The sequence below is a fragment of the Hoplias malabaricus genome, chromosome 12, assembly GCF_029633855.1.
Source record: "Hoplias malabaricus isolate fHopMal1 chromosome 12, fHopMal1.hap1, whole genome shotgun sequence".
Taxonomy (NCBI): Eukaryota; Metazoa; Chordata; class Actinopteri; order Characiformes; family Erythrinidae; genus Hoplias; species Hoplias malabaricus.
Genome location: NC_089811.1, coordinates 8,024,272 through 8,041,135, shown reverse-complemented (window position 1 = coordinate 8,041,135; position 16,864 = coordinate 8,024,272). Strand labels below are relative to the sequence as shown.

General features: G+C 44.2%; 1 protein-coding gene across 1 annotated transcript in view; it reads left to right on the top strand.

Annotated features, from left to right (window-relative positions):
• The first annotated feature begins 9,087 nt into the window (after window positions 1-9,087).
• si:ch211-39i22.1 (clumping factor B) overlaps window positions 9,088-16,864 on the top strand; it is a 23,179-nt gene continuing 15,402 nt past the window's right edge. The window contains exons 1-6 of the mRNA XM_066686185.1: window positions 9,088-9,232; window positions 13,183-13,206; window positions 15,068-15,133; window positions 15,335-15,391; window positions 15,596-15,628; window positions 15,826-16,008. Coding sequence (XP_066542282.1) covers window positions 9,184-9,232; window positions 13,183-13,206; window positions 15,068-15,133; window positions 15,335-15,391; window positions 15,596-15,628; window positions 15,826-16,008 — 412 coding nt within the window. The 5' untranslated portion in view covers window positions 9,088-9,183. The remainder of the gene's footprint in view (window positions 9,233-13,182; window positions 13,207-15,067; window positions 15,134-15,334; window positions 15,392-15,595; window positions 15,629-15,825; window positions 16,009-16,864) is intronic.

Genomic DNA, 16,864 nt, shown 5'->3' with positions numbered 1-16,864 from the left:
GACACAGGGAGAACACACCACACTCCTCACAGACAGTCACCTGGAGGAAACCCACACAGACACAGGGAGAACACGCCACACTCCTCACAGACAGTCACCCAGGGGAAACCCACACAGACACAGGGAGAACACACCACACGCCTTACAGACAGTCACCCAGAGGAAACCCACGCGAACACATGGAGAACACACCACACTCCTCACAGACAGTCACCCGGAGGAAACCCACGCAGACACAGGGAGAACACACCACACTCCTCACAGACAGTCACCCGGAGGAAACCCACGCAGACACAGGGAGAACACACCGCACTCCTCACAGACAGTCACCTGGAGGAAACCCACGCAGACACAGGGAGAACACACCACACTCCTCACAGACAGTCACCCGGAGGAAATCCATGCAGACACAGGGAGAACACACCACACTCCTCACAGACAGTCACCCGGAGGAAACCCACGCAGACACAGGGAGAACACACCACACTCCTCACGGACAGTCACCTGGAGGAAACCTACACAGACACAGGGAGAACACACCACACTCCTCACGGACAGTCACCTGGAGGAAACCTACACAGACACAGGGAGAACACACCACACTCCTCAAAGACAGTCACCCGGAGGAAACCCACACAGACATAGGGAGAACACACCGCACTCCTCACAGACAATCACCTGGAGGAAACCCACGCAGACACAGGGAGAACACACCACACTCCTCACAGACAGTCACCTGGAGGAAACCCACAAAGACACAGGGAGAACACACCACACTCCTCACAGACAGTCACCCAGGGGAAACCCACACAGACACAGGGAGAACACACCACACTCCTCACAGACAGTCACCCGGAGGAAACACACAGACACAGGGAGAACACACCACACTCCTCACAGACAGTCACCCAGGGGAAACCCACACAGACACAGGGAGAACACACCACACTCCTCACAGACAGTCACCCGGAGCAGGACTCAAACCCACAACCTCCAGGTTCCTGGAGCTGTGTGACTGCAACACTACCCACATCGCCACCGTTGTATCTCAGTTATTTTAATCCCGTCCGAATACACAATTTCAGTCATTTTTTCCAGAGTTTGTGCTCCTGTTCCAGGAGATATTCCTGAGCCTTTTCCTACCTTAAAATGAGCAGTAAAATTAAGCCCAGGTTACACTAATCCTGTGTGAATTGACAGGTGGGTGGACATTCTGTAATATCCCATGGTAAAGGAGTTTTTCCTCAGAAATTCAGGCATAGAAGGACGTGTTTATTGGTAAATCAGATGAGCCCTTCAGGTACGTGGCAAACCTCAGGCGTTGAAAAACACACCAACTCTCTTTGAGCAACTACAGGTCATTTTAATGCACAGTAGCAGCCTACAGACATGTTATGAATGTGTTTATACAATCGTTTATATTAGATGATCATGTGAAAGGTTATGAATGAGTTGTTTGACATCATCACGCACATTATCTGTCACTAAGGACTAGAAGATAAGGTCATTGAGGGCTGTATATTTTTTGGTGGGAGGGCTGTTCTTAGAACAGTGGTGACAGTCTAAATGCTCCAGTAACGCTGCTGTGTCTGATCCACACTGTGTAACAGCAATGCGTTTTCACCAACTATATTTTTTTTTAATCTGTTACTTTTACCAAGATTTTTTGTTCAGAGCCACTCCATCACAAACATTACCGATGTCTTGTGGTAAAAAATACATTACCTCAGCTCCTCTCATGAGATTAATCCTGTCATAATAGGGCTTATGACTGCATGACTGCTGGGTTGAGAATGGACTGAGACTGTTCTGTACTCAGTCTATGTGTATATGATTAAAACAGCCCATAAATGTAGGTATAACAGACAAGTGCCTAATTATTAATTGATAATTAATTGATTATTCATTATGATTAATATTTAATCACCTGTAAGGCCGGTCACAGCTTTCGGACATCATTCCTGCACTAATAACCACCGTCAATTACAGCAGCAGCAGGAGAAAGACCACCTCTATTCTCTAAAGGATAATGAGAGCTGCCAGCTCCTCATCTCTGAGCAGGAACATCAGAACTGTGTCCAGTGAAGTGGAGCAGCGCCTGGTCATTTGACTGGAGGACCACGGGGAAATACCTGCTGTCAATCAAACTGACAGTGTTACTGTCCACGCTTTGAAATGAAACCACAGCGGGGACAGAGAGGAGCCTGAACAAAGCGCTGCCTCGATTAGATGCTGTCCATTTACATCCCTCTCTTTAGAAACTGTCCACTTTGTCTCCAGCGCTGTGCAAATGATCATCTTTTCATTTCCATTTGTTTCCCTAAGTTCCCACACGAGCCGCAGTAACTACAGTAATAGTATCTTCTGCCTTTATTCCAACATCCGTTCTCTTCCAGACTCATCTACAGCTCCAGAGTCCAGTCCTCGAAGTCTCTCCTAGAAGAGAAAAGTTTCTCTTTTGTGTCTCTTTCCTTTTCTCGTTGTGGACTCACTCAAAATACATCCAGAAATGCCATCTGGAGTTTTTAGGCATCAGAGAGACTCCAAACGCTGAAAAGCACAAACCGAGATGAGGACGTTGCTCTATTCCTGTGGGTGGGGAACACTGACTTATTTTTGCTGTTTCAGATCACTTAAGGTGGAAGTGTCTCCAAACTCAGGAGACGGCTAACTGCATTAGCGACAGTGCTACGAAACTAAACAACTACAAATGAGTTTCTGTGGGAATTCAAACAGTGAATAAAAACTTACAGACAACTTACAGTTCACCAACAAGCTACAGTCGCTTCTTACGCAGACACACAGCTCCACCTTAAAAGATGCAGAGCTCAGAACTGCATTTCTCCACAATCCGAGATGTTCTTTTAATCCGTTCTTTCGTGTGATTCAAAACACAAACCGTCACCTACTCTTTAGTCATTTTATGGTAAATGTTGTGTGTCGTATTAAAACCACAGTTTCCATTTCATTCAACAGAAAATAATCTAAAAATGAAGTAGTGTGAAAGCGGGGAGTGAAGAATTTATTGGGCGCTGCATTCATTATGAGCTCCATCCGGAAAAGCACTGCAGAAACATGATGGATTTGTTCTGTTCCTGGGGATAATACTGTATCTAAACGTACATGTGAGTCTGGGTTTAGACGATTTAAAGATGGGGATGTCAGTGTTAGAGATCGGGAACGGAGCGCATTAATACGTCATTTTAAGGTTATTTTTGCTGAATAAAATAAGAACGGACATTTTCTACTCTACACAAGTTACCGTCAAATGACAAAATAGCAGGAGAATGATGGAATATCGGATTACAATCTGATAGCTTATTCAATGTGGTACCACACTGAGGCCACACACTAGCACTGTCCAAATGATTAGGGCTACTACTGACCACACGTGTGTTTGGACCTGGAGGTGTTGACCTTATGGGATGTTTCCATTTACAGCATATGTAATGAACACCTACGGGTCGTAGCTGATAATTCCACACAGCCCCAGCCCCCAGCCCCAAGCTACTGTGACTCCTGGATGCTGATTATCTGAAGGGTGGGAACTCCCACTCTCATTGGTTGTTCATTAGGAGAAACACAATGAGACAAATGGAGGCAGGAGGCACAAAAGAGCTACACTGGAGAGTAGGGTTTAACTCATTTGGTGAATCTGAGCACAGTTTGTGTCTTTACTGAGATCTCCATTAAACCCAAGGAGAGACAGAAGTGAGATCATTGATGTCTTTATCTTAGGAGACGTATTTGAGCAACAGGAGACTTACTGTAAAGTCTCCTTTGTCGATCCATCAGGATCTAACTGTTGTCTAAGAGAAACTACAGAGATTATTAGGTAGATTTCTTGTGTTTGCTATTCGCACTTCCTCTATTTTGATCGCTTTTTTGGAAACAGTCTCAGATCTAACCTCAGAAATGTCTCCAGAAGCATGAAGAGCTTGTATTTAATGGTGGTTTTAACTGCGTGGACCTTCTCCAGTTCTGAAAAACACTATATAAATAATAAAGAGCTCATTTCACACAGCTCAGGTCTGGAGCTCCTTCCCCACTCGATTCACATTAAACACAGCCAGTGAGAGTCAGTGATGAGGAGGTGATAACCTTCCCTCTCAGACTTTTACGACCACCCTCTGGGCTTCGGAGAATGCATTACTCCTCCACTGCAGTGGTGGTTTTTACATACTGCCCTTGACTTGTCCTTCACAGCCCCCTCTTTACTGGTATGTTCCACCAGCAGCTCCAGAACCCTTGGTTTATAGAGTGTTCACAAGCTTGCTCCAGGCATTGACCCAGAGGTCAAGAGGTTGATCGAACAGAACCGCAGCCGTGTGGAGAATTGCGTCCCTGCAGTGTGAGTCGCAGAGCCTCGGCGCTCTGCTGCGAGGGAATCCTCAGTGCTCTCCAAGCTGCGGAAGGAAAAAAAAAAACCCAACAAGAGCGAGAGAGCCCCGAGAGCTCATACTCTCGCTTTTAAACAAACACAACAAACCAAACCTTTCACAGCGCTCTTAGAAAGTCGGGTTCAAGAAACAAGACCCCCGAAGCCGCAACCAAAGAACCTGCAACATGTTGCAAACTGTCAATGCATCGCATTTCACCGCACTGCTACATCCCTCCAACACTTCCCTCCATGCTTTCGTCTTCCACTCACAGCCTGAGCAGAGTGTGCAGATGAAAAATGAAGGGCATGGGGATTATTGCGTTCCTGCACTCATGCCTTGCAAAATGTATGCGCTGTTGCACGTGTGGATGAAAGATGAATGGCATGCGGATTATTGGGCTCCCTCACTTCACTGCCTGTTTCAGGTGGAGGTGAAAAGCGCAGGGCATGCGGAGGGTTGTGCGGCTTGGGGAATGTATGCGCCGCTGCAGGATGAGTGACGAAGGACACGCTGTTAATTGCACTTCTGGAATTTCAGTGTAGTTGAAGAAACACGTGCGAATGAAAGTTGAAGATACCTCAGCCTTTTTAAGATGTAAGTGCCAGTGAAAACAAATAGACTGGGGTTATGGCTGGGGTTAGGGAAGCACATGCACTGTTGCATATGGAGATGAATGATGGAAGGCATGCGGCTTGTTGCATTCTGTGTAGAACGCATGGATGTAGTTTCATTCTTCAATTCACGGCTTCTAAAATCCATGCTCTGCTGGATGTGGAGATGAAATATGAAAGGCATGAGGTTTGTTGCCCTTGTTTCTTTCCTGTAAACTGCATGCGCTGTTGGAAGTACAGATGAAATATGAAGGGCATGCGGAGTGAAGCTTTTATAAAATACATGCACTGTTGCATGTGCAGATGAAAGATGAAGGGCATGCGGAGTGTTGTGGTCTTCAGCGCATGGCATGCAAAAAGCACACAGAGTTTTCTGCGAAGACAAAAGACGCAGATGAAAGATGAAGATGAATGCACTGTCGCAGGTGGAGATGAAAGACGAAGGGCATGAGGACTGCTTCTCTCCTGCGTTCATATCCAAACCAAGGGCATGCGGCTTGATGGGTCTCAACTCCACGGCTCCTAAAAAGCATGCACTGTTGCATATGGAGGTGAGAGATGAAAGGATGGGGATTGTAGCTTATCTTTACTAATGTGAAGGGCATGCTCTGTTGCATGTGTGTGTGTGTGTGTGTTTAAGAGAGAGATAGGCGCAGGACATTCAGCTGTGGGACTCACCGGGGTCAGGGGCTCCTCAGATGCCGTGGTCACAGTCCACGTCCCTGCAAATGTACCAGAGGATAACGTAGAGGATGAGGAGGATGGCGAAGATGAAGAGCGCCACCAGCACGGCTTTGGTCACCGGGGAGATGATCGAGTGCATGGCAGCAGCGGCTATAACACTCCTCCTGCTCCTTCTCCTGCTCCTACTGCTGCCTCCACTGACGCTCAGCTCTCTGAACGATGGAGAGAGCCGCGAGGGGGAGGGAGAAAGAGGGGTGATGCTGTGGAGAAGGGGAGGGGAAGCAGTTGAGAGAGTGATGAGAGAGAGAGAGAGAGAAGGTGAGAGAGAGAGAGAGAGAGAGAGAGAGAGAGAGAGAGAGAGAGAGAGAGAGAGAGACAGAGTGAAGGTGAGGGAGAATGGGAGAGAGTGGGGTGAAAGAGGGAGGGGGACAGAGTTAGAGGAGAAATTGAGAGTATGGGGAGAGGAGGAGAGAGAGAATGTGTTTGTGTGTGTGTGTGTGTGATGGGAAGAGAGAGGAGAGAGAGAGATGGGGACAGAGTAGAGAGAGAGAGAGAATGTGTGTGTGTGTGTGTGTGAGAGAGAGAGAGAATCAGAGAGACAGAAATGGAGGTAGAACTGGGGGAATGTGAGGGAAATTATTGTTTTTGTTCCAATTTAATTTACATTTATTTACTTATTTCTTTATTAATATTTAATTAATAATAATTTATCTGTTATTTTTTACTATATTGGTAATGATCTTACAGTTACAGTTATAAATTGTTGATAGAAATTGAAATGTGCCATACTTTATTGTCATTATCACAAAAAAACATTGGGGCTATTTGGGTGACTATTGGGTTCTAGTCATTGTTAGCAACCTTAGCCTCACAGCTTTGGTTCTAATCTCGCTAAATTAAATTCAAACTCCAAATATGTCTCGACCGGTCGCCTGCGCCTGGTGTCAGTGAAAAACTGTGTAGATCTGATTCTTGGCCAAAATTTTCCTTTAAAGATCTTAAAGTACTACTCTACTGTACCAGGACCTGGATGGAGGCGGGACTTTCCCAGTGAGAGCCTGAACCTACCAGCATCCGACTGCAGGGCCAAGCGTCTCCTGAACCTGTTGTTTACATTGTGAGGGCTGCAGCAGGTACGGATTGAAAATGATGAGGTCAAAGGTGAGAGGAAACCCGAGCTGTTCTTTTGGGCCGCGTTCCTGAGGGAGACGCCTTTAATAATGCATTTATTATATTTATAAATCCCCTATCAATAATACAAAGACTCTTTTTCAACGGTCGGAGTGTAGCTCCAGCTTTCTGAGCACGTTCTGCCATAAACTGGCCATAAATACACAGACAGATCTATCTGTAGAAACAATGTGTTCTTCGTACACACTGTTTCAGTATCGAAAACATGTGGTGAGCTGCGGATGCATCGTATAACAGCCATTAACTACACGGTCTTAATTTCAGGAGACGTTTCTGAGATTAGAAATAAACACAGCAGAAGGACTCAACAATTACCAGACACAATTTAAAAAGCACAATTCGTCTGAGCGTGTTCACATTAAAGTGTGAAGCTGGCACACACACACTGTGAAACAAAACCACCCAGTCAGTTTTCTGTGTGCTGCCCAAACACTGCTCCACTTCTGACAAGTGCAGAGACTTTATAATAGGCCCCGCCCCCTCGTGTGAGTCTGTCCAATAACAGAGCTGCACAGCAAATTCACCACTGTTAAATCAACACTATTAGTGTTAACTGAATACTGAGAGTGTTAAATTATTACACTAACAGTGAGTTAGAGAATTATGTGAGTGAGCAAAGACGAGTTTAAATGCAGCAAATTAAACACAACGAGGGCGGAGAAATAAGAGCACTGAGTAAAAACTGAGAAAATGAGTACGGAGAAGAAAGAGAATCGAGCGAAAACAGCTAAAAACCAGAGCTCCTCAATCCTCACTGCTGTGCACTCGGGGTCGGGGTGAACAGCGAGCGGCTCATTATCATTTAAAGGAACAGGCGCTGAAAGTAGGCGTTCTGAACAGGGCGGTTTAGACAGGGGGAGGACGCTGATGTGGGGCTTGTGGGGTATTGACCACTGTGTTCCACTGTGGGGGGACTATGGGGGAGTATGACTCCAGGGTCTGAAAGGATGTGACACAAAAGAAGAACATCTGCCGGTGTTTCACAGAGCTGTTGTGGCGTGGCGGCTGAACAGTGGGGTTTATTGTTAGTTGCTGAAGTTTATGGGTAATGTTTGCTGGACCACCTACCCGCCCAGAACAGACATTTCCGCTTACTGACTGACTGACAGACTCCTAATGTTGACTGTTAGTTCAGCCATATTTCACAGAGAGAACCTAAGATGGCGCTAGTACACAGTCTGCTGTTAGTTCAGCCGTATTTCATTCCAGTTTGTGAACTAAATGTTCTGACAAGGTTATGCATACTGGGCTTTCCTGTTTTTAAAATGTCCGAAACACCTCTGTGACAACGGCTATAAGGCTAATGGCGTTCCGGCTAATTCTGTTTAGATTATTTCATGTTTCTGTGGAAAATGCCTAACCTGTTCTCATGATGTTTTTGGCTGGATGTTTAAATGTTTAATAAATGGAAAGAACTCAACGAACCCAAACCAGTTTCTCCTGCGTTTCTGTGTGTGTGCCTTCACCACACGACAGATGTCATCGTCACATCGTAAATTTCTCAGGTGAAGAAACTCGAGGCAGGGCCCGAGGAGCAAATCTGTTCACGTCCAACACTCAATGACAATCTTTTGCTATTTTTTATTAGAACACAGTGTACAAACACTGTCAAACCTGCTGCGTGCAAGCAGATCACTGTCTGATTAATATCTGACTCTTCATTCATTCATTCATTCATTCATTCATTCAGCTCTATATTGGCTTCATCCTGATCAGGATGGTGATTGTCCAGAGCCCCTGAATCACTGGAATCAGTCACACACACACACACACACACACAGCTGTGGACAGTTTCACACACTCACACTCACAAATTCGGCTTGAATTCCCAAATGTTTTTTAACACTAATTTTGTTTTCAAAATTACAAAAAATATTATAAAATATTAATAAAACAATCTTATTTTCCCTCTAACACCAGCCACCTGACGTCAAACGCGGCTCAAACGCTTTTAAAAATCTTAAAATACCCTCAAAATGCGAGGGGGAAAAAAAAATTGAGTGAACCGATTCTTCAAATCATTTCTCAAGAGTCGGTTCAGCGGACTGTTTCGAGTCTCCCACCGCCGGCACCTTCAGCATCCGCGCATCTCTTGAGGGAATTGGGTGTTTCTCCCACGCCATTGGGCCCAACACCTGTCAGTCAGGCGCGCGAGGGCGTGGCCACGACTGGGACACGGCCCCGCGTGCGCACACGCCCTGAGAAAGTTTCAGCAACAAAAGATCGCGTGCAGAAGTTGGAGTCGGAGCTGAGCTTCTTCGCAAAACAGAGTCTCACTCAGGATTTACAACACCTCCGCACAGTTTTCCACAGGGATGTCCTGCTTCTGGATCCTGCTCCTGGGAAGTCTCCTGGCATTCCATGGTAACGTTTGGGAAGGTTTCATTTTAATTTAATAATCTGAATTTAATTTAAGAAAATGTTAAAGTGTCTTTATTCTGATTCACCACTTTATTTCTGTATCTTAAAGTATCTGCATACATTTCTGTGTCATGTTTTAAACTTAAACAGACTACTTAAAAATACCCAAGGTTCCAGATAAAGTGGATTTCTTTAATCAGACTTTAATCAGGAAGTGTTTTCATTAAAGGTTTCTTTAAAATGGTATAAAGTCTCTGTCTGTAAAGTGTAAATGCCCCACACTCTTCTTCCAGAAAAAGCTAAAGTCCTGGACAAAGCTTTGTGTCCCAGTTCACTAACAGTGAAGGGGAACCCCACCCAAGATCTCCATAATTCAGTGTTTGCTTCCAGTTTTTTCCAGTGGTGGTGAATGGAACCAAACCTTGTGACATATTTTCCCTTGATTATTAACATACAATGAGTGAGTGAATGAGTGAATGAGTCAATGAGTGAGTGAGTGAGTGTGTAAGAGATTGTGAGTGAGTATGAGATAAGTCTCAGAGTGAAGACGTGTTTGAGTGATTGAGTGAACAAAATGAGTGAACGAATGAGTATGAGTGTGTGTTTGAGTGCGTGAGAGGGTGAGTATGAGGTTAGGTATTTGAGTGAGTGTGAGTGGGTTTTTTTTACATCTCCCTCTAGGGATTAGGAACAGAATTTTGGAATATGGGTGGACTTCCCCTTTAGTTTGTTGAAATGTGAGATGAGGTTCTGCAGTTGTTCTGCTGTTGTGGACAGTGATATCAGTCTTACAGCGGTTCTAGCTCCATTATCTGGAACGTGCGGTGTTGGAGGAGTGATGTCATCATCTGTTCTTGATCACCGAGTCTGGAACCCTGCCCTTGGCCTCGAGCACTTTGTGTTCTTAAGGGAGCAGGAGAGTTTTAGAGCGCAGATCTTCCTCATGTTTATATAGTTCCAAAACTGTTCTCCCTCTCATTCATGTTTTCCAGATGTTCATGTTTTACAGATGTTCCAGACCTTCCTACAATGTTCCACACATACGCAGTGCTCTAGGCGGTTCTGCTTGGTTCCGACTGATCTGGAATTCCTAGTTCACGCTGATCTTCAGCGTTCTCCTTCATCCAAGCTTTTCTTGAAGTGTTCTAGATGTTTGCCTAAATTTACAGGGTTCTAGATGTTCCCCTTTATTCATGCTCTATTTACACGGTTCTAGATGTTCCTCTATATTCACACTGTTCTTAAAAGTTCTCCTGTGTTAAAACGGCTCTAAAAGTTTCTCCACTATTCTAGAACATTCACATCCAAATTCACTTTGATCTAGAAACTCATCTTCTCAAAACCACTGTTCTAAAATGTTCCCCCTCCGTGTAAACCCCTCATTCTCACTCTTTTTTTCCAGACCTCCTCAACCCCATTCACATCATTCTTGAATGTCTCTAATCGCCGTGGTCTAGAACGTTCTCCCACAGTGTCACCGTTCTTGGATGTTTTCTTTTATTTACACCGTTCTGAAATATTCTCGTCACCATTTGTCTGTTTTTCTCTGTTCTTGTTCTAGAGCAGAATAAGACCATACATCAGATTTAGAACCCTGGTCTTTGTGGTTTCTTCATACTTAAGTTGACCACAATGGAAACAGAAATTGGTGTGTTCCTCTGGGGTTCTCTAGAACATTTCACTTCTCATCAACTTGTTCTAGATATTCTCCTGGTTCACACTTGTATCTTGAATGTGCCCTTTTGTTTACACAGTTCTAGAACATGCTCCTCTTCATATGTAGAATGTTTTCCCTCTTTCACACGACTCTAGAACGTTTTCTTAGATTGACACTGTTCTTGAAGACCATTCACCCTTCACACTTTTCTCTCTTGACCGAGAACAGTGTTAGAACATCGGGTGTGTTGGCATGTGTTGAAGTTTTGGGACCGCCCTGAAACAGAGCCGAGCTTGTTCTTCTGGGGCTGGTTCCATGTCATTCATATCTCTCTCTCTCTCTCTCTCTCTCTCTCTCTCTCTCTCTCTCTCTCTCTCTCTCTCTCCAGAGAAAGGGAAGAGTGTGAAAGTGCTAGGTAACTTGATCCTGCTCCAGCTGCGGGTTCCACCCATAAAAACTTACAATAAATCCCTGTCCTGCTTTGTATTGGCCTCCAGGGAACGTCTCTAAAACACATGCCTCGTTCTTCATCAGTGAGAGCAGTGTTCCTGCGTCCGTTCTCTTGTTAAAGAACCATTCCTTTGGTTCTCAGTCCATAAGTCTGAGATCTTTAAGCTCCTATGGTTCTGAGAGACTGAGCTGTGGTCAGTAGAACCTTCTGAGAACGTCCAGAGAATCTCAACACAGGAGCTGAATTGTGTTTAACTCTGTACTCTGTTTTCTGGCTCGTCACGAACCAGGAGAATCTGACTCCTTTCCATTTCTGTGAGGATTTGATGGAATTCAGCTTAATAAACATGACGCTTGGCACTGAGCACAATGACATTATGCTGCTGCTTCTCCATCAGGTTAAAGTGGTCCTGGTCCAGGAAGCAGTTTCTTTTATAGTCCCTGTTCTCTTGTGGTTCAGAGTGAGCCGAGTAGTGACTAAACCGTGGCGTGTAAACTTTGCAGAGCTCTGATTGTCCAGAGAAACTCGTCACTCTATGCCACGCAGACGTCCAGCACTAACTCTCCATCTGTAAAATCTCCAGCTACAGCAGAGATCACATTTGTTTTTATCCAACTCAGAACAGCAGCTTGTAAAATTACTCTGTGGTCTTTTGAAGAGGTTCAAACGCTCCTTGGATCAGTGGCCGACAAAAGCAAAATTTAACAACAACACACTAATAGACGATGAGTAAACAATGTTTAATGTTACCGCCGCCGTTGATGTGGTTTTCAAAGTTCCCGTTAGAGACAGGGTTTTGTAGGAGAGATCAGTAGAGTCCAGTAGAGACCAGTAGAGTCCAGTAGAGAACAGTAGAATCCAGTTGAGAACAGTAAAGACCAGCAGAGTCTGAGAAACCCTTAGAGTCCAGTAGAGACCAGTAGAGTCCAGTAGAGACCAGTAGAGTCCAGTAGAGAACAGTAAAGACCAGCAGAGTCTGAGAAACCCTTAGAGTCCAGTAGAGACCAGTAGAGTCCAGTAGAGACCAGTAGAGTCCAGTAGAGTCCAGTAGAGACCAGTAGAGTCCAGTAGAGAACAGTAGAGACCAGTAGAGACCAGAGGGGACAGTAGAGTCCACTAGAGTCCAGTAGAGTCCAGTAGAGAAACTTAGAGACCAGAAGAGTCCAATAGAGTCCAGTAGAGAAACGTAGAGACCAGAAGAGTCCAGTATAGACCAGCAGAGAACAGTTGAGTAGGTACCATGCAATGGAAATATAAATATTAATTAATATTAAACATAAATATTTGGACACCTGCAGCATCACAGCAAACACAAACACGAGAAAGTGCTGATGTCTGGGGAAAAAGCTCAGGTCAAAACACACGAGAGACACTTCCCCAACGGTTCCCATCTTACACCCACCAGCCAAATCATTAAACAATGTGTGTGTGTCTGTGTGTGTGTGTGTGTGTGTAAATATGTGTCGGTTTAACCCTTTCCACATCTCTCCTGGTGACAGTCCAGTATTATTCGTCGTTATCGTTCAGTCCCTAGTTTTAGAGTTTAATAAATACTTCATTATGTTAAAAGTGCACTGTACATTTAACAAATCCATACAATCAGGAGAACATCTGGAAACACACTTTGTTTTTCACTCGCTCACAACACAGATACTATTTTTTACAACAAACATCATTTTAATTTTAATGTGTTTATGTTTCTGTGTTTATTTTAATTATATGTCATTTTATACATTCAGCACATTTTCTGAGAAGATAAATTATAAAAAAGTAATAAAGAGTTTGGGCTTTTTACACATCTTTATTACATTAAAAAATCTCTTTTGTGTTCTGTTTGTTTTACAGGAGGGAAAGTTAAGGCACAGGATGGTAGGTTTGGTTTATTTCATTTTCAGCAGAAACACACACACACACACACACACACTTATTTTCAGGCATTGTGGGAACTTCACGTAGAATTCTATTAATTTTCTGGAGCCTTAACCTAACCCTAACACTAACCCCGATCATAAACAGTAACACTTACAATAAACCTTTTAACACGTCTTTACCTTAATATTTAATACAGTGTTCTGTGGGAGAAGTTTTGTTTCTAAAAGGAAGTGAAGTGCTCAGAGTGTGAGTGTATACACAGGAAATTGAGGTCCTCACAATGTTAATGCATCCTGGTACACACACACACACACACACACACACACACGCACACACAGGTGGTGGGGGCCGTTCCCCGGCAGTGTGGTGTTACAGTGATGATGCTCTCTTTCAGAACGTAGCTGAAAGACGCTGATGAGGTTTTCAGCTGAACTCCATTCACACTGTAATGTGTAACGTTTATAGTGCCACTTATTCAGGACCCCGTTATTAAAATACACACAGCGCAGACACCAGACCTGCAGCCCTGCACTCTCAGATTTACTCAGATTTTAAAGGTCCAGTCAGTCATTTTCACGCCACAGAATTAGCAATAACAATGTTAGTGAAAGCAGTGGCACGGTGGCGGAGCAGGTAGTGTCACAGTCACACAGCTCCAGGGACCTGGAGGTTGTGGGTTCGATTCCTGCTCCGGGTGACTGTCTGTGAGGAGTGTGGTGTGTTCTCCCTGTGTCTGCGTGGGTTTCCTCCGGGTGACTGTCTGTGAGGAGTGTGGTGTGTTCTCCCTGTGTCTGTGTGGGTTTCCTTCGGGTGACTGTCTGTGTGGTGTGTTCTCTCTGTGTCTGCGTGGGTTTCCTTCGGGTGACTGTGAGGAGTGTGGTGTGTTCTTCCTGTGTCTGCGTGGGTTTCCTCTGGGTGCTCCGGTTTCCTCCCACAGTCCAAAAACACATGTTGGTAGGTGGATTGGCGACTCAAAAATGTCCGTAGGTATGAGTGAATGTGTGTGTGAGTGTGTGTTGCCCTGTGAAGGACTGGCGCCCCCTCCAGGGTGTATTCCCGCCTTGCGCCCAATGATTCCAGGTAGGCTCTGGACCCACCGCGACCCTGAACTAGATAAGGGTTACAGATAATGAGTGAATGAATGAATGAATGAATAGTAGTGAAAGCGAACATGAAGTTTATTCTGTAAAGTCGTATTAGGAGGTCATGAGATGAGTCAGATTGCTCTTGTGGTCCCTAAATGAATCAGATCACATTCTACAGAGTGCGCCCCCTCATGGTTAGCGCTGTAAAGAATAGCACAAAATTAGTTTTTTAGTTTCATTTCCAGGCATTGATCATTTCTGCAGCTGATTCTGATTTCGCCCTGACAAGCGCAAACAGACGGAGCATTTTCTTGTTTTTATTTCCTTGTGATTTTCTGTTCTCAAATCAGAAATAATAAAAAGAAATTATAAATATATTTTATTTCATATGCTTTTCTATCCCCCAAAGGACAGTGCACAAATTAAACAAGGTGTTAATCAACAGTAAAATAATGGGTCATTTATCAAACTTTCACATCATTGTTTTGTTTTTAATTCGTTGATGAAACGTGAAAAAGATTTCATCGTAGTATTTTTATGCCGTTCTCCTCTGGTTTTCATTATGAAAATGTCATCATGTGCATTTTTTATAGATTAATCCATTCCTTTACAGAAGGAACACCGGATAATTATTTTAGTTTTATTAAAATAGCGATAAAACAGCAACAATATTAATAATAAAAATAATAATCAATTCTTGAATGTTTAAAATTTCCCTAATATCGTTTTTCTAAACCTATATTATAAATATAAATATATATATATGCCAACAGAAACCCCGCCTTCTGAAGAGGACCCGGGAGAGGACCTCACCCCTTCTGATGACCCTGAAGATGCAGGTATATATTTACCGCTCTTATTATTTCACTACATTTTGTTTGACACTTTCTAAACAATGTTAGCTTCTGGTTGTAGAGCTCCCGCTAAGTTTGAGCTCAAATAAACAAACAGTTCTCATTGTCATCCTCTAAAGGTGTTATTAACGATCATCAAATAAACAATTATCCAATAATTCCAGTCCTCTCAACCTTTATATACAGATGTGACAGAAGCCCCGCCCATAGACCAGGATCCAGACTCTGCTCCTGAGGACGATGGTAAGGTTTTAATTGTTTACACTGAAGAAGCTAATTTAGCCCCTGAACATGTCCCGGCTGATTGACTGAGTTTGGGCCAAAGTGGGAAACACAGTGGTGTCAAACGACAGGTTTGGTCCTGATCCGTTCAGCTATCGGGCTTTTATCTGCTTCAGAAAGAGTTCAGAAATGTCCCGACACGTCTGTGTGCTTCTGTCGTTTCAGGAGACGAAGATCCAGAGGACAGCAGCGAGGAAGGTTTGTTCATTTACTCTTGATTTATTAATGCAACAAAATTTCCCTCAAAACACAGGCCTGGCCACTTTATCAGAAACACCCCTCTTCTGCTGACACTCACTGGCTTCGTATACAGTTTACACACACACAGACACAAAATTTTGGTCACTGTGTGTTCATGGTTGTTTTTAATTACTGAACGTAAGGGTCTGTTTTAGAGGAACCAACTGAGCCATTACCAGAAGATACAGAATCAGCTGATCCAGAACCAGAAGACCCAAAACCTGAAGACCCAGAAATAACCGATCCAGAATCAACTGATCCAGAACCAGAAGATCCAGAACCAGAAGATCCAGAACCAGAAGAACCAGAAGATCCAGAACCAGAAGATCCAGAGCCAGGTAAAAATAACCCGCTTGTTTAAAAACACCATCTCCATAAATGCTTCAGTGTAGGATAGACCTCATCCACAAACATCTGGATTTATTGGAAAGATGAATACGAAAATGGCTGCATTATCACGCCAGTCCAGTAGGCGCCATAGAACCTCAAAGAGACATCAAAACACCACCAAGTCTGAGAGGAACACAGAGGTTTAATCCCAAATGACTCCATATATGAGGAGTGAGGAGCTCTTTGAGTTTCAGACCGAGACAGACATGTTTTGTGACATCAGAGTTTTCCAAAAGCTCAGTTTTCGCCATAAACACGATGCCACAGACAAGTTTTCAAAAACCACCACCTTGGAGAGTGTTTTTCCAAAACCTCAGATTACAGTGAATTAAAACACGAGTGAATGGGACGCGAAAACAGAAAATCTTTAAATATCCGGAATCGTGTGGACAGGGCCTTATTTGTGTCTCGGTGCTGTATTTATTGTAGTGTTTTATCCCACATTCTTGGATAACTTGGTTATTTTGGCCTTTTCCTGCTCCATTTCCCACATGGAATGATGGCAGCTGAGTGAAACTCTCCTGCTCACCACATGTCACCACACGTCACTTTATGGTTCACTTTTGGCTCATTTCCTCTTAGACACAGCCTTACCACCAATTCGGCAAGAAGTGGGCCAGATTTGGTTTTGTGACACTGAACCCCCTCCCCCCCTCCCCCCCCCCCATCCCCCCACCCCAAAACATACTCTCCAGGACTCCCCCAGGTCTCCTGGGTCGGACCAGTGAGCTCCTGAGGATGGGTTAAAGCTCATGCCGCTGCACCTCTCACCTTCAGGAGAAGGCTCTGAAAAGGGCTCGAACA